Raw genomic sequence first — 21,037 nt, forward strand, 5'->3', positions numbered from 1 at the left:
GTTTTCTTTTTTTTTAACCTTCCATTCTGTGTTGACACAACAATTGCAAACCTCTGAGGTTGTCCTCAAATAGTCTGTCTCACTGGAGTCGCATAGCCAGGTCACCTCTGAGGTTGGTCCCCAGACATAGTTAGTCTGAGATCCTCTAGGAAGAGTTCACAGCCGAGGTCAAGTTAGTTTACAACATCTCAGGCACTTTGTATCATGTTTCAGGCTGTGTCAGAGCAGTCTGGAGAAAGTGCCACAGCCTGCAGTTTTGTGTTGATCATAACACAAGTCATCCTTCTGCTGCCAAGTCATTTCCTGAGCCTTTGTTATGCCAGCAAGCTGTACTTCTCCATTCATCTCTTTGTGCAGGCTACCTCTTGGCTGATGATGCTCAGGGTGAGACTCCATTAATACCTCCAGAAATCATGGAATACTCAATTCAGCAATCGAATGACGTTGACATCAACACAACACTTCAGATCCTGGGATCTCCTGGAGAAAAAGCCTCATCTATTCCAGGTTGTAATAGGACAGACTCTGTGATCAGGTCAGTCTGAGTAGACTTTATTATGTGTTGAATTACAAACCCATGGAGGGTTAATGACAGGTTTACTTGCCTCTAGCTCTCTCTCATATCATAAACATAGTAGGTGGCACTGCTCTGGCTGTGTTGCTTGATCGTTGTAAAGGCAAAACTTTTTTTTTCTTTTAGATTTGAATAGAGCAAGGAAGGGTTAAAACTTTTAGGTTTTTATTTGTCTGTACCCTTGCTGGAGGATTTATCCCTTTTAATTGCCCTTTTGAACATTGTCACAGAGGGGAAATCATTTTAAAATTGTTACCAGAACAAGAGGTGAGGGTAATTTTTCAATGGAAATTCATATTTTGGTGACAACTAAGAGCACACAACTGACATTTGTAATGAGAGTCTTCGAGTGAGAAAGTGATACTCCTAAGCACCAAGGCCTGAGGTGTGCCTTGGCCTGACTGGTCAGTATGCCTGAAAAGAGGGCAAAGAGACACACATTTAGGTGAAGAAGGGAAGGTAACAATCCATCAAGTGGAGTAGCGCGCGCCCGGATGGCAACAGTATATATCCGATAAGTGTCCGCTATGACAGGAGAAACCCCCCCCCCCCCCCGACTCCTGACTTGGTGATGAGTCAGAACCCCCTATAGAACCTGTGAAGCTACCCAGAACCCAACTAAACGTCCCATGAACGATTGGACAGAGCCTGAAGCCCAAGACGTTCCAGACGTAAGAATGAACTGCTGTGAATGAGAGGATGCGTGGGGGAAGAGGAGCCATGGCTGTCCAGAGGAGCCCCTGCAAAATGATAGCCGAGATCAAAACTTCAACCGGACACCTCTGAAGTGCTCAGTGAAACCCTCCCCCCAAGCCCTGGCCTACCCGTACTGGTATGGGGAAGTGCAAGGGTGAGTGCCAAAGGACAACTGGCAGGAGTTCAAAATGCTAAATACCTGAAGGATGTGATGGAGTAGGTGGATGAGGCCCAAGCCCTATGGCAATAAGCATTGACAACATGGAGAAACCATGCCAGACACAGAATACTGATCCCACCTGATTCGATCGGGTCGTGCTTCAGCCTGTGACCTGGCAACCGAATCTGAATCCTGAACCGAGGAAGGAGGGCCAGACTCCACCCCGGGGAAATAAGTCCCATGGCATGAAACAGTCATACCCAAAGTGACTGAAACCCCCCTACCTGGAACTGGCTGGGGAACGGAAAAGATGACTGGACAGATGTCCCTGAGCAGTCTTCCAGGCCACATCCTAGACAAGATATCAGGCCCGAGAGTAGAATCCAGAATCGTGACGACGTTTGCCCAAACCTACCACTTAAGGACCAACAAGGGGATGATGAATGCCAATGCAGCCCAACCTGAGAACATGAACAAGAGAAATGACAGGCAACAATACATGAGAACAGCAACACCCCTCTGTGCCTACTTAAGTATGAGAACATGAGAAGAAATGTCAAGACCACTGCGCGTGAATGAACCTGATGACGGACCACCCCCACCCTCATGTAAGTAGTGAGTGAGCCCGAGTAACCTGCCGCGCAGAGACAGGTACTTAACTGAAAACTCAGGGCTGGTGTACCCGCAGACCGTGGTGGGTAATCGTACAGCTGTGGTGAATGAACGTGCATCGTATGACATATGTTATACGGGCGAGAAGATTGTGTCAACAATCATTAAAGAACGAAACCTCAGCCCATATGGATCTGTAGACGTGACAGATCCTGACATGTGAGCCCTAGCTAACTGACCCAGGTACAAACATGAATAAAGATACGATGAGACATGACAAACAACTAAGATAAACAGCTACTGGAGTATGCCGTGACTGAACAACATCGCCCCTCTGAGAAACGCTGTGACAGGAATGCTGAGACTGAACGCTGAGGTAGAAACGCTATGACAGAAATCTTGGGGCAGAAGCGCACTGGCAGCAATGTTGACAGAAATCCCTACGACAGAAATGCTGAAACTGAAAGCTGAGGCAGGAACGTGAGAACCGAAACCCTGGGCAGAGCGTAATGACAAATGCTGAGACTGAAATCCTGGGCCAAAAATGCAATGACAGAAATCCTGGGGCAAGATGACAGAACGCTATGAAAGAACGTTGACAGAAATGCTGAGGCAGAAAAGCAAAGACAGAAATCCTGGGGCAGAAATGCCATGACAGAAATCCTGGGGCAGAAATGCTATGACAGAACGCTAAGGCAGAAATGTAATGACAGAAATCCTGGGGCAGAAACACTAAGACAGAAAAGCTGAGCCTGAACGCCAAGCCAGAAATTCTGGGGCAGAATGCCACCATGACAGAAGGACGCCATGACAGAAATCCGGGGCAGAAACGCTGTGACAGAAATCCGGGGCAGAAACGCTGTGACAGAAATCCTGGGCAGAAATGCTATGACAGACATCCTGGGCAGAAATGCTGTGACAGAAATCCTGGGGCAGAAACGCTATGACAGAAATGCCGAGACTGTGCGCTGAGACAGAAATGCTGGGGCAGAACGCTATGATAGAAATACTGAGGCAGAAAACGCTACGACAGGAACGCTACGATAGCAAAACGCTGACACTAAACGCCTAGGTAGAAATGCTGTGACGGAAACCTGGGGCCGAAACGCTACGACGGAAATCCTGGGACCATAACGGCATGATAGAATCCTGGGGCCGAAACGCCATGATGAAACACTTGTGACTGAAGCAGTGGATGCCCGGGAGGCCCCCATGATGCCCCACGTGAGTACGGGCGATTCCTCCATGATGCACGGTGTGAGTTCCAGGGAGATGAACTGGCAGGTGAGTGGCAAGTGGGTGGGTGAAAGATGGACGAACAGACGCCCCCCCCAGGAGAAGCGGGTGGCCGGCCCGCCAGCGCTGGCAGGAAACACAGGGATGAGGGAGAAGCGAGCGGCGCCCCCCCAACCATGCGGGATTGAGCCCAGTGAAGGTGGAGAATGGACAGACACCCCCCTGACCCCCCCCCCCCCCCAAAACACCATGGGAACCGGGCGGGCGGCACCCTGGCCAAACGGAGCCCTAGGGAAGTGGGTGAGTGAAGGATGGATGAACGGACATGCCCCCCCCCCCCATGAGCGCCGGGAGAAGCGCTGGCTGCATGCTGGCCACATGAAGCTGTGAAGGAGGATGGAAGGACGGCCGAACCCCCCACCCCCGCCATGAGCGCCTGGAGAAGCGGGCGGGCTGCACGCTGGCCACATGGAGCTGTGAAGGAGGATGGAAGGACGGCTCCCCCGGCATGAGCGCCAGGAGAAGCGGGCGGGCTGCACACTGGCCACATGGAGCTGTGAAGGAGGATGGAAGGACGGCCCCCGCTCCCCCCGGCATGAGCGCAGGGAGAAGCGGGCGAGCTGCACGCTGGCCACATAGAGCTGTGAGTGGGGAAGGATGGCTCCTCCCGGCATGAGCAGCGGGCAGGCTGCACGCTGACCACATGGGGCCGTGGGGAAAGTGGGTGGGTGGAGGATGGATGGACTGACCCCCCCAGGAGCGCCGGGAGAAGCGGGCGGTGCCCCCCCCCCCCCACGATGCAGGATGGAGCATGGGACTGTAAGGGGGACAGACTGGGCGGCCCCCACGATGCTGGTGGAACCCAGGGATGACAGTGGGGGGACCGAGTGGTGCCCGGGAGAGGAACCGACACCATAGCTGTGGCTGACCGTCGCTCTGTGAAGAGGCCGGAAGTGACGTGCTTCCACCCAGAAATGCCAACGAGCCGTGGCCTGACAGAGGAGGAGGCTTAAATAGCCCTCTCAGACTCCTCCCACAAATACAGGCTAGCCTCCGGCCAGCCTTTATACTTGTAGAGATTTCCTCCTGCTGTGCATTTCCGGGTCAGGAGGTGACAGGAAAATCTTCCTAACGGGACACAGGCAGCAAACAATAGACAGCTAATAACCTTTCCCTACTCTATATAAAACAAAAAGCCCAGTCTCCCTCATTGGAATGGTTCAATTCTTGTAAGTTTGGGGGTAGAGAAACAAAGTTTAATACTTATTATATTCCTCAGTCTATCATCTACGCTGTGCAACCAGTCCCCCAAAGCCTCCTCTCCAAGATGCTCAGACTGATGTCACCCCATACAATGCAGGTCCAATAGTCTGGCATTGTACGTGAGGGTGGCTGTCCACAACCCGGAGCATCAGAGAGAAGAGGAAAGTGCTGGAAGGCTGCCAGAGTGAAAAAAAAGCTAAGTATTATACCTTTTACCTTCACCACTAGACTTAAACCGGAACTCCACCCAAAAGGAGAAGCTTCGCTTGTTCACACCCTCCACTGCCACATTTGCCACTTTTTTTGGGGGGGAAGTGGGTACCTAGTTCAGACAGGTTCCCGCTCCCACTTCCTGTAAGATTGGCGCACGGCGATCTACGTCCTTTCCAGCCCCTCTCCCAAACCCACACCCCCCCGCTGCCTTCTGGGACACACAGGTTCCAGAAGACAACGGGACTATTAAAAAAGCGCAGCGTGACTCGCGCATGTGCAGTAGGAAATGGGCTGTAAAGCTGCAAGGCTTCACTTCCTGTTTCCCTTACTATAGATGCATGCACCCGAAGCCGATTGATGAATCTGCTAGGGGTCCCTACATCGCGGGATCACTGGACAGGTAAGTGTCCTTATTTTAAAGTGATTATAAAGTCTCGCTTATTTTTTATTTAATAACAAACCTGTTTTATTTACCTCCTCTGTGCAGTTGGTTTTTGCATAGAGCACCCCGGGTCCTCCTCTTCTCTGGTCCCTTTTTGCTGCTCCTGGCCCCTCCCTCCTATCAAGTGCCTCCTCAGCCAGCAGCTTTCTATTGGGGCACCCGAGCCGAGTCAGAGCTCCGTGTATCCATTCAGATACTGAGCCCTGACCCCTTTCTCCCCTGATTGCTTGACTGACTTTGACCAATGGTGCCGCTTCTGTCTCAACCAATCAGGCAGCGTGTCCCGGACGGTCAAGGGACTCGTGGACACCGCTGGCGAGAGAAGGGGCTCAGGTAAGTAATTAGGGGTGCTGGAGAGGCTACTACACACAAAAGGTTTTTTATCTTAATGCGTAGAATGCATCAAGTTAAAAAAAAAAAAACTTCTGCCTTTACAACTCCTTTAAAAGTTAGCAGTTGTGTTTTTTGTTTTTTTACAGACCGAAACTTTAAAGAATGGCCCCATTACAAGGTTTTGTTTTTTTATCCTGGAGTTCAACTTAAAAAAAAAAAAAAAAAGTTTTTGATTTACATGAACATTGTAATGTGTGATCTGAAGTCAAATATTAGTATGAAAGCAATATAACATAAATCTGGCCTGAAACAGGAAATGGGCAGCGTCTGCTTCTGTGGGATCCAAGCAGCCATAATGCACACAATTATATCTTGTTCTTGGGTGTGGTGGCTGCATTAGTTTTCTTTAATTTTTTTTTTTTTTTTTTTACATAATGATCCTGCCAATAACACACTTCCTGTCCTAAGGTACTCTCAGCTCAAAGTGATATGTAAAAAGTAGTTGTATACCTGCACCCACAAATAAAGAAATTGGCAAGTTTGCATAACCCATTATCAGCTTTGCTTTGAGTTTTTATACTACCCCAGTAGTATGCGTTTATTCTTTCTCAGGAGTTTGATCTTCCACATTGACTAATCAACGTGTTGCACATTTTACAATACAGGCTACTGTCTGCGGTCTTGAGAGCATCAGAAGTAGAATCCAGGGCCACAAGGGCAAACTTAACGCATCTCTTAAGCCCTCAGATGGGGAAGGACATCGTCTGGTTCCTGAGGCGATGGGCAAAGACTTATCTTCTTGTAGATGAAAAATTGTATGACCAGGTAGGAGGCATACAAGTATATCTTTGTGTATAGTTTTGGTTTATAGAACTTGTGGCAGTGACTTTTACTTATTCATTTCCCACTTTGTCTTGTAGATCAGCTTACCGTTGAATACAGCATTTGGAGCTGACACAGAAGGTTCGCAGTGGATCATTGGTTATCTTTTGGAGAAAGTGATCAGTAATTTGTCAGTGTGGAGCTCTGAGCAAGAGCTGGCCAATGACACTGTCCAGTTACTGGTGGCTTTAGTAGAAAGAAGAGAGCGGTGAGTAATGTAGAAATAATGCCATGATCTTACCTGCGGCAATTATTGGTCCACTTGCTTTTGATAAGAGATAAGATGAGATAAGATGATTACCCACCCTTGGTGGATTCCTTCTGATTTCCTCTGCAGAATTTAGTAGTCTCACCATTATTTCCTTATTCAGACCAAGGCCCTATTCACACTTGTGCATTTTTGATTCGGTTAAATGAGTTCATATGATTCCAGTGCTATGTTTTAGTGTCAGTGATGTCCGTGTCCCTCCCAGCCAGTGTCAGCGCCAGATTGCCTGCTGACAACCGCCATTACTAGTATAGAGTCTATAGCTGCATAAATTCCAGTATATATACCATAGTTTGTAGACTCTCTAATTTTCACACAAACCATTTTTTTTTTTTTTCACTGATCTAAATGCACCCGATTATTTTCAATGTGCTTGTACACGCAAGTGCAAAAACATGCTGTATATTGAGCAGTAAAAAAAGAAAAACAGAAATCGAAGTTGCCGGTAAGTATTTTTGTTTGTATACTCGCAAATATGCACAAATTCCACACTTTCTTACTTGTGTTTGTATACACATAAGTGATATACAGCCCATCACATTTTTCCTGCCAGGAATGTCTGATACTCATCCCTCAGTAGTGTGCAAGCCTGGTTTATCCTAAAAAAAAAAAAATCTATTTTATTTAATGATGACGTTATTGCCAAACACTGTTTCATAGCAAAAAGGTAAAAATTGCTGTGGACCATAGTTTGGTTTAGAGCTGAACTAGTTTAAACCTTTTTAAGGAACAGATGGTATAAAGGAAGCTGCTAGTTCCATCCACTTCCCATGACTATCGTGAGCAAGTGGTGTTCTCCCTGTTGGGGTTTTTAATTTATAGAGAATGTAGCGGGAGTGTTGGGACATCTCTTGTAAAGAGTGAGACCTTCACCTTGAGCCTGGGCCAGGAACTCTAGTGAGGGCATCATACTGCACATGTTTATTGTATTATTTTAACTGTCTTTCTTGGGATCATCCCATAGCTGTCCCTTGTTTTTGATTCTGGAATTCTTCTTTGCAGGGCTAATTTGGTAATACAGTGTGAAAATTGGTGGAATTTGGCAAAGCAATTTGCACAGAGGAGTCCGCCCCTTCACTTCCTGTCCAGCTCTGTGCAGAGGACGCTCATGAAGGCTCTAGTACTGGGAGGATTTGCTCACATGGACTCAGAAACAAAGCAGCAGTACTGGACTGAGGTGAGAAGACCTAGCAAGCAGTGCGGAAGACTCGTGGCCTTTGTGCATTTTCCTGGGATCAAGCACATATTACTGCATAAAAATACAAAACAAAGGCCTCTAAATTTCTGAGTTTTGTTATGTACATGTTTGATTAGTAGCAGACTGCTACAAAGCAAATTCCCAAATCATTTCAGTACCCTCTTACTGTTACCTCTATCTGGCTGCACCCAAAATTTGTAGAGTAAAGCCAGGAACACACCAACAGATTATCAGAAAAATTTTCGTCCCATTTTTGTTGCATGCTAGTCTCCTATCGAAAGTGAGGAGGTTACCCAACATACGAAAATTCTCTTATGACTTCAGATGTAACGTGTTGAATTGTTTTGTATGTGTTCTTTCATTTCTGAGCATGCGTAGTCTTGCTCTTACGTTTTTTTTCCGGATGAAAACTGTACTAATTAAATGAAAATCGGACGTTGTGTTCACGTACGACAAATTTGCCTGCAAATTCAGTTTTTGTCTGAAAATTCGGAATCGGCTGTTGAAAGCACCATACTAATGATCAGAAAATCGGCACATTGTCGGACGAAATTTTACTTCAGATTTTCTTATCGTGTGTACAGGCCTTTACTCTGTGCATGCGTCATGATTTCTAAATACATGGTGCCCAATCGCTGCAGAGTTTGTTAAAAATGGAGGTGTGGTTTGTGGGTGTGGCTGCAAATGGGTGGGCGTCACAAGATTTTGTAGGTGTAGTTTGAAAGTGGAGGTGGTCAGTAGATGAAAATGTACAGTGCCAGCCTGAAAATGCAATACCTTCTCATGCTCATTATCATTATTGGCACCCTGGGAACCATGAATCCCTCTTGCTCACTCCTCCTTCAATATATATACTTCCTCTCCCATTAGTCTGGTCTGGGGTTTTGCTGTTTGTAGTGGATTAAAATAAAAGTTTTTAATATGTGAATGTGTACATGTTAAAACAATATGCCCATCACCTTGAAGAATGTGTAAGGAATTGTAGTGCTGGCCAAGCTATGATTTTTGTTGGCAATAAGAGTAATTTGCATATTACAGTGCTGTAGAATTTAGAAGTAAAAATCCGTATTTTTTGCTAGAAAATTACTTAGAGTTCCCAAACATTATATATATTTTTTTAGCAGAGAATCTAGAGAATAAAATGGCGATTGTTGCAATATTTTTTATCACACGGTATTTGTGCAGCGGTGTTTTAAACGCAAATTTTTGGAAAAGGGACACTTTCATGAATTTTAAAAAATCCAAACAGTAAAGTTACCCCAATTTTTTTGTATAATGTGAAAGATGATGTTACGCCGAGTAAATAGATACCAAACATGTCACCCTTTATAATTGCACGCACTCGTGGAATGGCGACAAACTACGGTACCTATGAATTTCCATAGGCGACGCTTTAAAAATTTTTTACGGTTACCAGGTTTGAGCTACAGAGAAGGTCTAGTGCTAGAATTTTTGCTCTCGCTCTGACGATCGCGGCGATACCTCACGTGTGGTTTGAACACCGTTTACATATGCGGGCGCGACTTCCGTATCCGTTTTCTTCGCTGCGCGAGCTCGCGGGGACAGGGGCACTTTAAAAAAAAAATTTTTTAAATTTATTTTTTTACTTTAAAATTGTGTTAAAAAATTTTTTTTTTTTTTTTTTTTTACTTTTATTGCTGTCACAAGGATTGTAAACATCCCTTGTGACAGTAATAGGTGGTGACAGGTACTCTTTATGGAGGGATGGGGGGTCTAAAAGACCCCCCATCCCTCCTTTACACTTCAAAGTATTCAGATCGCCGAAAACGGCGATTCTGAATACTGTGTACTTTTTTAAATTCGGCGCCATTGGCAGCCGAGTAAACGGGAAGTGACGTCATGACGTCGCTTCCGCGTTTACAACAAGAAGGCTGGAACGAAGCCGCTCACAGCTTCATTCCAGCCCGCCCCCAGCCGCCGAAGATTCCCGATTGGACACCGGGCCTCCCGATCGCACGGGAGGCCCGGTAACAGCGGCGGGAGGGGGGGGATGTCCCCTCCCGCTCCTCCGGTATAACAACCGAGCGGCTTTTAGCCGCATCGGTTGTTATACACGGGTAGACGATCGCCCGCTGGAAACAATGGTACTGGGATGATGCCTGCAGCTGCGGGCATCATCCCGGTATGACCCCGGAAAGCCGAGTACGCATATGTGCGTACGGTCGGCGGGAAGGGGTTAAGGGTCCATGCAACCTTTTTAAAGGGTTAATGTACCTATTTGGAAAAAATGAAAAAGTGAATAAACACTGCACAAGGGAGATGAACAGGAGTTTTCAAATCCCCAGACAGCTGGACCTGTTGTGTGGGCATCCAGAGATGAGTACAAGTACATTTTTTCTAAAAAAGGTGAATATGCACTTTACTGTTTATACATTTTATTTTGTAAACCAACTTTCTTTCTTGTACATCACGGGACACAGAGCCTCAGTAATTACTGATGGGTTATAGGGTATTATTAGGTGATTGGACACTGGTCACACCCTAGACAGGAAGTTCAACCCCCTATATAACCCCTCCCCTTCCTGGGGATACCTCCGTTTTTTCGCCAGTGTCTTAGGTGTTGGTCATGAATAAGATGTGCTGTGCTGAGCTCCAAAGGAATATCCTATACTGGGGCAAGCCATGCAGCCGGATCCATTCAAAGTGTCTTTTCCAGGCCGAATTGGATGGTACCCGGGCCTCGTGTCCGAAGAAACGAGTTTTTACCTGTAACGCGTCTCTTTTTAGAGAGCTGGACCCCGGGATCCAGTATTTGTTTTTTTTCAGCCATATCCCTGGCAGGGTGCTTTACGGGGCCAGAACTGTGGATCCTCCTATTCATGGGGGGCCCCAGTCTCTGAAGGTTTTTCTAAACGGAGCCCACCGTGAGAGGTGAAGATTGGGTCTGTTGCAACAGAACCCTGCAGCTGGATAAGGTAAGGGAGACTCCTTAAGAATTTTTCCAGTTCTTATAAGGTTTCTCCTTTAAGTAAATGTATGCTATGTCTATAGTCACCACTGGGGGCTGCCAAGAGCACATGCCTTTTCATGCTTCATCTGTCTTGTCTCAGTGTCCACGCTGTACGCTCCTCCAAGCCATGCTCCAGGTAGGATGTGGGAAGGGGTTTTTTCCTACAGGGATTCTCCCCCCCACAGCTTAGGTACAGGGAAGCGGTAGTATGCCGCCGCCGCCATTACAGCGGCCCTCCTCTCTCCTCTGTCCCTCCCCCCCTCCCCAGCCCCTCATGCTATCCAAGGATCTAGAGCCTCGGCTCGCGCGGGAAAAAGGATGAACGGGAGGGGTGGCGGGTGGGGTGGAGCATTAACGCAACGTCAGCGTGGTGAAACGCTCACATTGCAGGCGGCATACAGGCTATAAGGTGCACTCTTTTCAGATGCACACGGCCTATGGAGGGACACAGAGCGTGAGGTGGGAGACACAGGCATTCCCAGGCAAACATTTACTTGAGCACCAGACTGAGACTTGGTAGCAGCGGCAGTTGCTGAACTGGTAGTGCCTCTGCTTTTTGTGTTTTGCACTAGGGGCAAAAGAGGTACATATACCCCGAAAAATAGGGGCTCTAAGGGACTCCCTCAGGCTCTGAGGACCCCCCTTCTGCAGCACCTTTCCCCCTGAAGGACCGGGGGAAGCTGGCCAGGGTGAGCCGTCGGGGTCAGGGGTTGCAGCTGTTTCTGGCACTTCAGCCCCTGTATACATTACACAGGAGGTTCTTTCCTCAACCATTAATGGATTAGAGAAAAGACTGGTGGCCTTAATCGCATCTTTACTCTGTGAAAGAAAACGCACTAGGTGTCCCTCTGTTACCCAGGACCCTCAAGCAGAGGAACTCTGTGGAAAAAGGAGAGGAATCCCTCTGAGGATCGGGATGAGACTTATGACTCTGAGTAATCAAGTGGAGAAGGGCCCTCTTCAGCTTCTCAGGATGAGAAGGTGTTAGTGCAAATTTTGGCTGGATTGGTCCACTCCACATTCAGGTTACCCGTATCTGAGTCAGTTAAAGAACCCTCCTTTGGTTTGAGTTCACTGAAGCCTCCTCAAACTACACATGCTTTTCTGTTTTATGGTTACTGAAAAAGCTTATTTATTCTAAGTGGGATCACCCAGATAAACATTTTTCCGCCTAAAAAAGTTTTGCAACACTTTAGAGTTGGGGGGTATACTGACAGTTGACGCCGCCATTCCTCCGTATATAAGTCTGGCTTGTCTTGTCGACAACGCTCAGATACCTAGGGATCCAACTGATAAGAAATTGGCATTCCTGTTGAGTGTTTTCTTCTTGGCAGGTTCAGTGGCAGAAGGTCCTAATAGCTCATCCTGCAGTGGCAGCCATCAGTCTGTCAATACTTGAGAGACCATTTTAAGCAGATCCTCAAAGTTTTACCTGAACAGCAGGCCTGGGGGTTTGCCAACCTACCAGCGGCTTTGTGTTTGCTGTTGACGCAATCAGAGATTCTATCATCCAAACCTTTCGCCTTGCGCTTGGGTTGGTACATATGCGTAGAATCTTATGGTTGAAAATTTCAGCAGAATCACCATGTAAGAAGCTTCTGGCTGGGTTTCCCCTTCATGGTGCAAGGCTGTTCGGAGAGGATTTGGTATACGTCCCTCTTTTAAACAGGCTCTGTCTCCAGTGCCAGGAGCATCAGCCTCCAGGCAGTCGCGATGGCCTCCTCCGTCAGGCTCAAGAAATAAATCTCAGAGTCGACCCAGGGACAAAAGAAGTCCTGTGGGAGGAAGCCTACTAGACAAGACGCTAAAGCCTCTTTATGAAGGAGTGCCCCCGCTCGCTCGGGTAGGGGGAAGACTGCTACAGTTCTCAAGGCTCTGGTAGGAGGATTTCCAGGACAGATGGGTGATGTCCACATTAACTCTAGGTTACAAACTAGAGTTCCGAGAATACCCCTCTCCTCGTTTCCTCAGATCAAATGTTCCCAGAGAAAAATAAGTCTCTCTTCTAGCATTGGAGCGACTATTGTCGCAAAAAGTTATCGTGGTTGTTCCCACGCAAAAGCAGGGATTGGGGTTTTATTCAAACCTTTTCACGGTTCCAAAACCAAATTGAGATGTCAGACCCATTTTAGATCTCAAGGATCTAAACCGATTTCTAAAGATACGATCCTTTCGCATGGAATCGATCCGGTCGGTAGTCTCCATCCTACAAGAAGGAGAATTTCTGGCGTCAGACATCAAGGACGCATACCTGCATGTACCTATTTTCCCTGCTCATCAAAAGTACCTGCGTTTCAAAGTAGAAAGACGCCACTTTCAGTTTATAGCTCTGCCTTTCGGGCTGGCTACTGCACCTCGGGTGCTTACAAAAATCTTGGCCCCTCCGCTGGCCAGATTAAGGGCCCAAGGTATAACGGTAATAGCATACCTAAACGACCTGCTCATGATAGACCGCTCGGTAGCCCGCTTGGACCAAAGCTAGGTCACCACAGTCAACTACCTGGAATGCCTAGATTGGATCCTCAACTCAGAAAAGTCTTCTTTGAAACCAGTAAGAAGACTAGAGTATTTCGGTCTGGTCATAGATACAGCCCAGAAGAGGGTATTTTACCCCAGGCAAAGATCAGTACCATAAAGAACTGATTCAGGTAGTCAGGGAAAAGAAAGGTCCTCCTATTCGCCTTTGTATGAGGCTACTGGAGAAGATGGTGGCTTCGTTCGAAGCAGTTCCCTATGCTCAGTTTCATTCGAGACTGCTGCAAAACAGTATCTTGTCTGCCTGGAACAAGGAGGTTCAGGCATTGGATTTCCCGATGCGTCTGTCTCCTACAGTGCGTCAGAGCCTCAGTTGGTGGTTGATACCCGAAAATCTGCAAAAGGGAAAACCTTTTTTTCCAGTTGCCTGTCCAGTGGTAACAACAAATGCCAGTCTTTCGGGTTGGGGAGCAGTTCTGGAATAGTCGACTGTCCAAGGGAGATAGTCCAAGACAGAGAGGACCTTGCCCATCAACATTTTAGAGATCCGTGCGGCGTATCTAGCCCTAAAGACCTGGACACTCAGGTTACAGGGTTGCCCTGTCAGGATCCAGTCCGACAATGCCACAGCAGTGCCTTATATCAATCACCAGGGAGGCACCAGGAGTCGTGCAGCCCAGGGAGAAGTAAACCAGATCTTAATCTGGGCAGAAGCATGTGCCGTGCATATCGGCAATCTTCATTCCGGGAGTAGAGAACTGGCAGGCGGACTACTTGAGTCGCTGGCAGTTATTCCCAGGGGAATGGTCTCTTCACCCCGACATCTTCTTGGCCATATGCCAAGGATGGGGGGTTCTGGATGTAGACCTCTTTGCATCCAGATTCAACAACAAGTTTGATAACTTTGTGTCAAGAACAAGGGATCCTCTTGCATGCTGCGGGACAGATGCGTTTGTGACTCCATGGCATCAATTCTCCCTGATTTTTACATTTCCTCCTATTCTGCTACTGCCACGACTTCTTCGCAGGATCAGGCAGGAAAGGAAGTCGGTACTTCTGCTGGCCCAGCATGGCCAGAAGAGCTTGGTATGTAGGAATAGTAAAGATGGCAGTAGGTCCCCCGTGGACCCTATCGTCACGTCCAGACCTGCTATCCCAAGGTCCAGTGTTCCATCCTGCCTTACAAACGCTAAATTTGAGGGTCTGGCTATTGAAACCCACGTTCTGAAGAGTTGTGGGCTTTCAGGTCCTGTGATTTGTACCTTAATCAATGCAAGGAAGCCAGCTTCCAGAATGATTTATCATAAGAATCTGGAAAGCTTAGATCTCCTGGTGTGTATCCAGGGCTTGGCATCCCAGAAAATATGTCATAAGTAGAATTCTTGACTTTCTACAAATGGGATTAGAAATGAAGCTGGCCTTGAGTACCATCAAGGGCCAGGTCTCGGCCTTGTCAGTATTATTTCAACGCTTGTTTCGCATTCTTTAGTCCGAAGCTTTATACAGGGGGTAATGCATCCTAATCCTCCGGTTAGGGCGCCCCTAAACCCCTGGGACTTAAATTTGGTTCTGTCAGTTTTACAGAAACAGCCTTTTGAAACAATACGTCCAATTGGGCGGCACAGTGGTGTAGTGGGTAGCACTCTCGCCTAGCAGTAAGAAGGGTCGCTGGTTCGAATCCCGACCACGACACTACCTGCCTGGAGTTTGTATGTTCTCCCTGTGTCTGCGTGGGTTTCCTCCGGGTACTCTGGTTTCCTCCCACACTCCAAAGACATGCTGGTAGGTTAATTGGATCCTATCTAAATTGGCCCTAGTATGTATGAATGTGAGTTAGGGACCTTAGATTGTAAGCTCCTTGAGGGTGTAGGGACTGATGTGAATGTATAATGTATATGTAAAGCGCTGCGTAAATTGACGGCGCTATATAAGTACCTGAAATAAATAAATTCTCTTGGTCTTGTTGACAAGAAAGTTAATTTTTTCTGGTAGCCATTTCTTCTACTAGAAGAGTATCAGAATTAGCAGCTCTTTTCTGTAAAGAGCCTTATTTAATCATACACAAGGATAGAGTGGTATTGCGCCCTCATCCTAGCTTTCTACCGAAAGTGGTTTCAGATTTTCATCTAAACCAAGATATTGTTCTACCTTCCTTTTTTCCAGATCCCTGTTCTACGGAAGAAAGGTCACTACATTCTTTGGATGTAGTAAGAGCAGTCAAGGCCTATCTGGAAATTGCAAATTCGCAAAACGCATGTTTTATTCGTACTGCCAGAAGGTCCCAATAGAGGACAGGCAGCGCCAAGTCTATCATTTCAAGATGGATTTGACAAATGATTATTTAAGCTTACGGTTTGAAACAGAAAATTCCACCTTTTCAAATCAAGGCACACTCCACAAGGGCTATTAGTGCTTCTTGGGCGGTGCATCACCGGGCCTCTATGGCTCAAATCTACAAGGCCGCAACCTGGTCTTCAGTCCATGCATTCTCCAGATTTTATCAGGTGGATGTGGGAAGGCATGAGAATATCGCCTTTGGGCGTAGTGTGCTGCAGGCAGCGGTACGAGGTCCTCAGGTCTGATTACACCCTACTTTGTGTGGTCCCCTCCCCTCAAATAGCATTGCTCTGGGACATCCCATCAGTAATTACTGAGGCTCTGTGTCCCATGCTGTACGAGAAAGAAAATAGGATTTTTTATAACGGCTTACCTGTAAAATCCTTTTCTTTTGATGTACATCACGGGACACAGAGGTCCCGCCCCTCTTCTAATACACTTATATTGCTTTGCTACAAAACTGAGGTATTCCCAGGAAGGGGAGGGGTTATATAGGGGGTTGAACTTCCTGTCTAGGGTGTGACCAGTGTCCAATCACCTGATACCCTATAATCCATCAGTAATTACTGAGGCTCTGTGTCCCGTGATGTACCTCAAAAGAAAAGGATTTTACAGGTAAGCTGTTATAAAAATCCTATTTTTTGTACAGAGCAGCTAAGAATAGACAGATAGCCATACAGACTTTTAAAAAAAAATCCAGATTTGCACAAGAAAAGAAAAGCTCTCTATGCACACTGTAAATTAAACTCAAAATCAAAAACATGATGACTTTGTATATAAGTGCTGCCTATAAGCCAGTTAAACTGAACCCCATATTGTTTGTCTGGCAGGTGCTACAACCTCTTCAGCAGAGGTTTTTGAATGTGATAAATCAAGAAAACTTCCAGCAGATTTGCCAAGAAGAAGAGGTGAAGCAGGAAATTACAGCCACACTGGAGGCGCTATGCGGCATTGCAGAGGCCACTCAGATTGACAATGTTGCAATCCTCTTCAATTTCCTTATGGACTTTTTAACTAACTGTATTGGGTTAATGGAAGTATACAAGAATACTCCAGAGACTGTGAACCTAATTATAGAAGTTTTTGTAGAAGTTGCACATAAACAGATTTGTTACCTTGGCGAGGTAAGTGAAATAACAGCACAGATGGGTGAGGCGAGACAGTATTGGGGCAGTATTGGGGCATACTCAGATCTTCCCATTCCCGGTGCTATTTGCACTTTACAGCTCTTGTGCAAAGGGCTGTTTGTTTAGGTTGAACCCAATTAGATGCTCACATAAATGTATAAATGAAGAAACGAATTCGTGCTTGGAAAAGAAACACCCAGAGCTATTAACACTGTACTTTGATACCAAGTACCTAATAAATATATACAGTATATTACCAAAAGTATTGGGACACGTGAACTTTACTGGCATCCCAGGTTCAATATTGAGTTGGCCCACGCTTTGCAACTATAACAGCTTCAACTCTTCTGGGAAGGCTGTCCACAGGGTTTAGGAGTGTGTTTATGGGAATGTTCGATCATTCTTTCAGAAGCGCATTTGTGAGGTCAGGCACTGATGGGGATGAAAAGGCCTGGCTCGCAGTCTCCGCTCTAATTCATCCCAAAGGTGCACTATCTGGTTGAGGTCAGGACTCTGTGCAGGCCAGTCAAGTTTATTCACCCCAAACTCGCTCATCCATATCTTTATGGACCTTGATTTGTGCACTGGTCCAAATCATTTGGTGGAGGGGGGATTATGGTGTGGGGTTGTTTTTCAGGGGTTGGACTTTGCCCCTTAGTTCCAGTGAAGAGAACTCTTAAGACGTCAGCATACCAAGACATTTTGGACATTTTCATGACAACTTTGTGGCAACAGTTTGGGGGTGGACCCTTCCTGTTCCAACATTGACTGCGCACCAGTGCATAAAGCAAGGTCCATAAAGACATGGATGGGTGAGTTTGGGATGGAGAAACTTCACTGGCCTACACAGAGTCCTGACCTCAACCCAATAGGAACACCTTTGGGATACATTAGAGCGGAGACTGGGAGCCATGCCTTCTCGTCCACATCAGTGCCTGACCTCACAAATGCACTTCTGGAAGAATGGTCAAACATTCCCATAGAGACACTCTTAAATCTTGTGGAAAGCCTTCCCAGAAGAGTTGAAGCTGCAAAAGGTCAGTCAACTCAATATTGAACCCTACAGACTAAGACTGGGATGTCTTTAAAGATCATGTGCGTGCAAAGGCAGGTGTCCCAATACTTTTGACAATATGGTGAAGGTTTATAACCCAATTAGATTGCCTGCTGATAAAAAAAAGCATCAAAACACTGATGGAGTAACAACCCTGAGTTTTCTGCTTTTCACTCAGCATGCTTTTATTTTGTCAAAACATAATATTGTGAATTATTCTTAGGCAGAGGGTGTAACACATTCACAATTTATTTAGGTTTTTCTCTAAACACACATGTTTTTTTCACCACTATAAAGGCTCACCCCACTACTCACACCTCCCTAAACCTCTTACAAAAGGTTTTTCTCTAATCATTATTTAACCTCAACTGCAGGGTAGATCTCTAAAAAAAAAAATTCATCACTTAACTCCCATTTCTACATTCTTTCTATATTCATGTCACATTCATATTTATTTTGACCCTAAACTCAGAGAAGAATAGCGCCACCTCTACACCTTCCTAATACACTTCTTTGTACTGGCTCCATTTCCAGTACATCCTTCCTGAGGACTGGTGCCCAGAACTGGACAGCATACTCTAGGTGTGGCCGGACCAGAGTCTTGTAGAGCGGGAGAATTATCGTTTTATCTCTGGAATTAATCCCCTTTTTAATGCATGCCAATATTCTGTTTGCTTTGTTAGCATCAGCTTGGCATTGCATGCCATTGCTGAGCCTATCCTCTACTAAAACCCATAGATCATTTTTCATCCCAGATTCCCCCAGAGGTTCTCCCCCCAGTGTATAGATTGCATTCATATTTTTGCCACCCAGATGCATTATTTTACATTTTTCTACATTGAACCTCATTTGCCATGTAGTTGCCCACCCCATTAATTTGTTCAGATCTTTTTCCACATCCTGCGGAGAAGTTATTGCCCTGCTTAGCTTAGTATCGTACACAAATACAGGGATTGAACTGTTTACCCCATCCTCCAGGTTGTTTATGAACAAATTAAACAGGATTGGTCCCAGCACAGAACCCACTACCCACTTCTGACCATTCTGAGTACTCGCCCTTGTAGCCAGTTTTCAATCCATGTACTCACCCTATGGTCCATGCCAACTGACCTTATTTTGTACAGTAAACATTTATGAGAAACTGTGTCAAATGTTTTTATCTAGTTGGCAACTCACCTCCACATAGAAGGTTAATAGATTGGTTTGGCAAGAACGATTCTTCATGAATCCATGCTGATTACTGCTAATGATACCGTTCTCATTACTATAATCTTGTATATAGTCCCTTATCATCCCCTCCAAAAGTTTACATACTGTTGATGCTAGGCTAACTGGTCTGTAATTCCCAGGGATGTATTTTGGACCCTTTAAATATTGGTGCTACATTGGCTTTTTTCCAATCAGCTGGTACCATTCCAGTCAGTAGACTGTCAGTAAAAATTAGAAACAATGGTCTGTCATTTACTTGACTTAAGTTCCCTAAGTACCTTCGGGTGCAAGCCATAAGTTTCCCAAGTCTAATTTTAATTCTGTTAACCATGGAGGTGCTTCCTGTGTTGTGTCATGAGGATAAACACTGCAGTTTTGGTTACTGAAGCCCCCCAATTCCCTTGTGAAGACTGAGGAGAATAATAAATTCAATACCTTCGCCATCTCCCCATCCTTTGTAACCAGATGTCCTTCCTCATTTTTTATGGGGCCAATATGGTCTGTCCTTCCTTTTTTACTGTTGATTAAGCATCTGTGGCCGCTCAAGGTTAGACTGTGTAACTTAAAAATATATTCTATTCGTTTTTAGGTATGCAAATTTAGCTTGAGTTATTTTCAAGACTTTTATTTGGTACATTGTTTTAGGCCCCTTCCACACGATCGGCCCTCTCAGATCCACCTGTCCATTTTTCAGGTGGATTTGAGCAGCCCATCTATTGACTTCTATGGGCAGGCAGATGTCAGCGAAGATGTGTCCACTGACACCCGCCTGCCATCCGATCCGACAAGATCCACTCAAAACAGACGGATGGCGATACGTTCACCAGCCAGGCTGTCCGCTTTAACCCGATCTTCCCATAGAGAACTGCAGGGCTCTGACAGGTCCGTCCCTGCACAATGACCTGTATTCTGCCTGTTCAGCGGGGGGGGAGTGATCCCCCACTGAGCTAGCGGAGTCAGTCCAGCGGATCCGCCCCATGTGAAAGGGGCCTTATTCAAAACATTGTCATTTGGAAATATATGCTGAAAAAATGTTAAAGAAAATAATTTTTATTTTTTAATAGTATTTTTAATACTTGACAATTTCAGTATAAAACGGATGTCGCTGCAATCTGAAGGTGATTGTGTTTATCTAGAAACTGAAATTTTATTTTTTTGGTGAAGCGCTAACTCGCTTGAGAATATTAAGAGCCAGCAAACACACACACTGTTGGCTGCTGGTTCTCAGTGAGGGAACTTTTGGGGGGAAAAAAATGCCTCAGTCTGTTTTGAAAGCCCACTTTAGCTCTGGTGCAGTCGATAGCATTCCATTCTATAGGTTGGAGTCACTTGGGCTAATCAGGATAACTTGGTAAAATATCTACTTAAACCAAATTGACAAACTGTAGTCATGAGTAGTTTGTCCATGTATGGAAATTATTGTTGAGAATGTTATGAAACAGTTTTGTAGTTCATGTTTCACCCTTTTATTGAACATTCTTTGAATCAAGGCCAAGTGTTTGCAGTAGTAGTAGCTTTGAAGGAAATTGCCTATTCATCAAAGAACCTGTGTGAGAACTAAGGATGAGCTTAGGCGTGTTTGCAAGTCCACGTGCCCGCCAGGAAGCTGACACTCCGCAGCACTAATCACAGGCAGTGAGACCTTTCCCGATCCGCGGCTGCACAGATCTGGAATTGTCTCACTACCTGTGATTAGCACTGCGAAGTGTCAGCTTCCTGGCGAGCGCGGGCATGTGGACTTGCAAACGTGCCTGAGCTCATCCTTGGTGAGAACCTTCAGACGGAAACAGACATCATTACCACTTGTGCAAAGATCCTCGTGTATAGCCTCTGTATAACCTGTTGCAATGTTAAAGTGATTGTAAAGGCAGAAGGTTTTTTATCCTCATGCATTCTATTCTTCTGCGTGTGGCAGACCCACTCAGCCCCCCTATTTCTTACCCGACCTCCCTCTCTGTCCAGCGATGTGCACGAGTGCCTCGGCCAT

The 21,037-nt window shown here is 46.0% G+C and overlaps 1 protein-coding gene across 1 annotated transcript in view; it reads left to right on the top strand.

Annotated features, from left to right (window-relative positions):
* XPO4 (exportin 4) overlaps window positions 1-21,037 on the top strand; it is a 231,381-nt gene that overhangs the window by 196,356 nt on the left and 13,988 nt on the right. The window contains exons 13-17 of the mRNA XM_073613453.1: window positions 358-535; window positions 6,195-6,354; window positions 6,450-6,619; window positions 7,682-7,856; window positions 16,491-16,784. Coding sequence (XP_073469554.1) covers window positions 358-535; window positions 6,195-6,354; window positions 6,450-6,619; window positions 7,682-7,856; window positions 16,491-16,784 — 977 coding nt within the window. The remainder of the gene's footprint in view (window positions 1-357; window positions 536-6,194; window positions 6,355-6,449; window positions 6,620-7,681; window positions 7,857-16,490; window positions 16,785-21,037) is intronic.

Source organism: Aquarana catesbeiana, linkage group LG02 (genome assembly GCF_042186555.1).
Source record: "Aquarana catesbeiana isolate 2022-GZ linkage group LG02, ASM4218655v1, whole genome shotgun sequence".
NCBI lineage: Eukaryota > Metazoa > Chordata > Amphibia > Anura > Ranidae > Aquarana > Aquarana catesbeiana.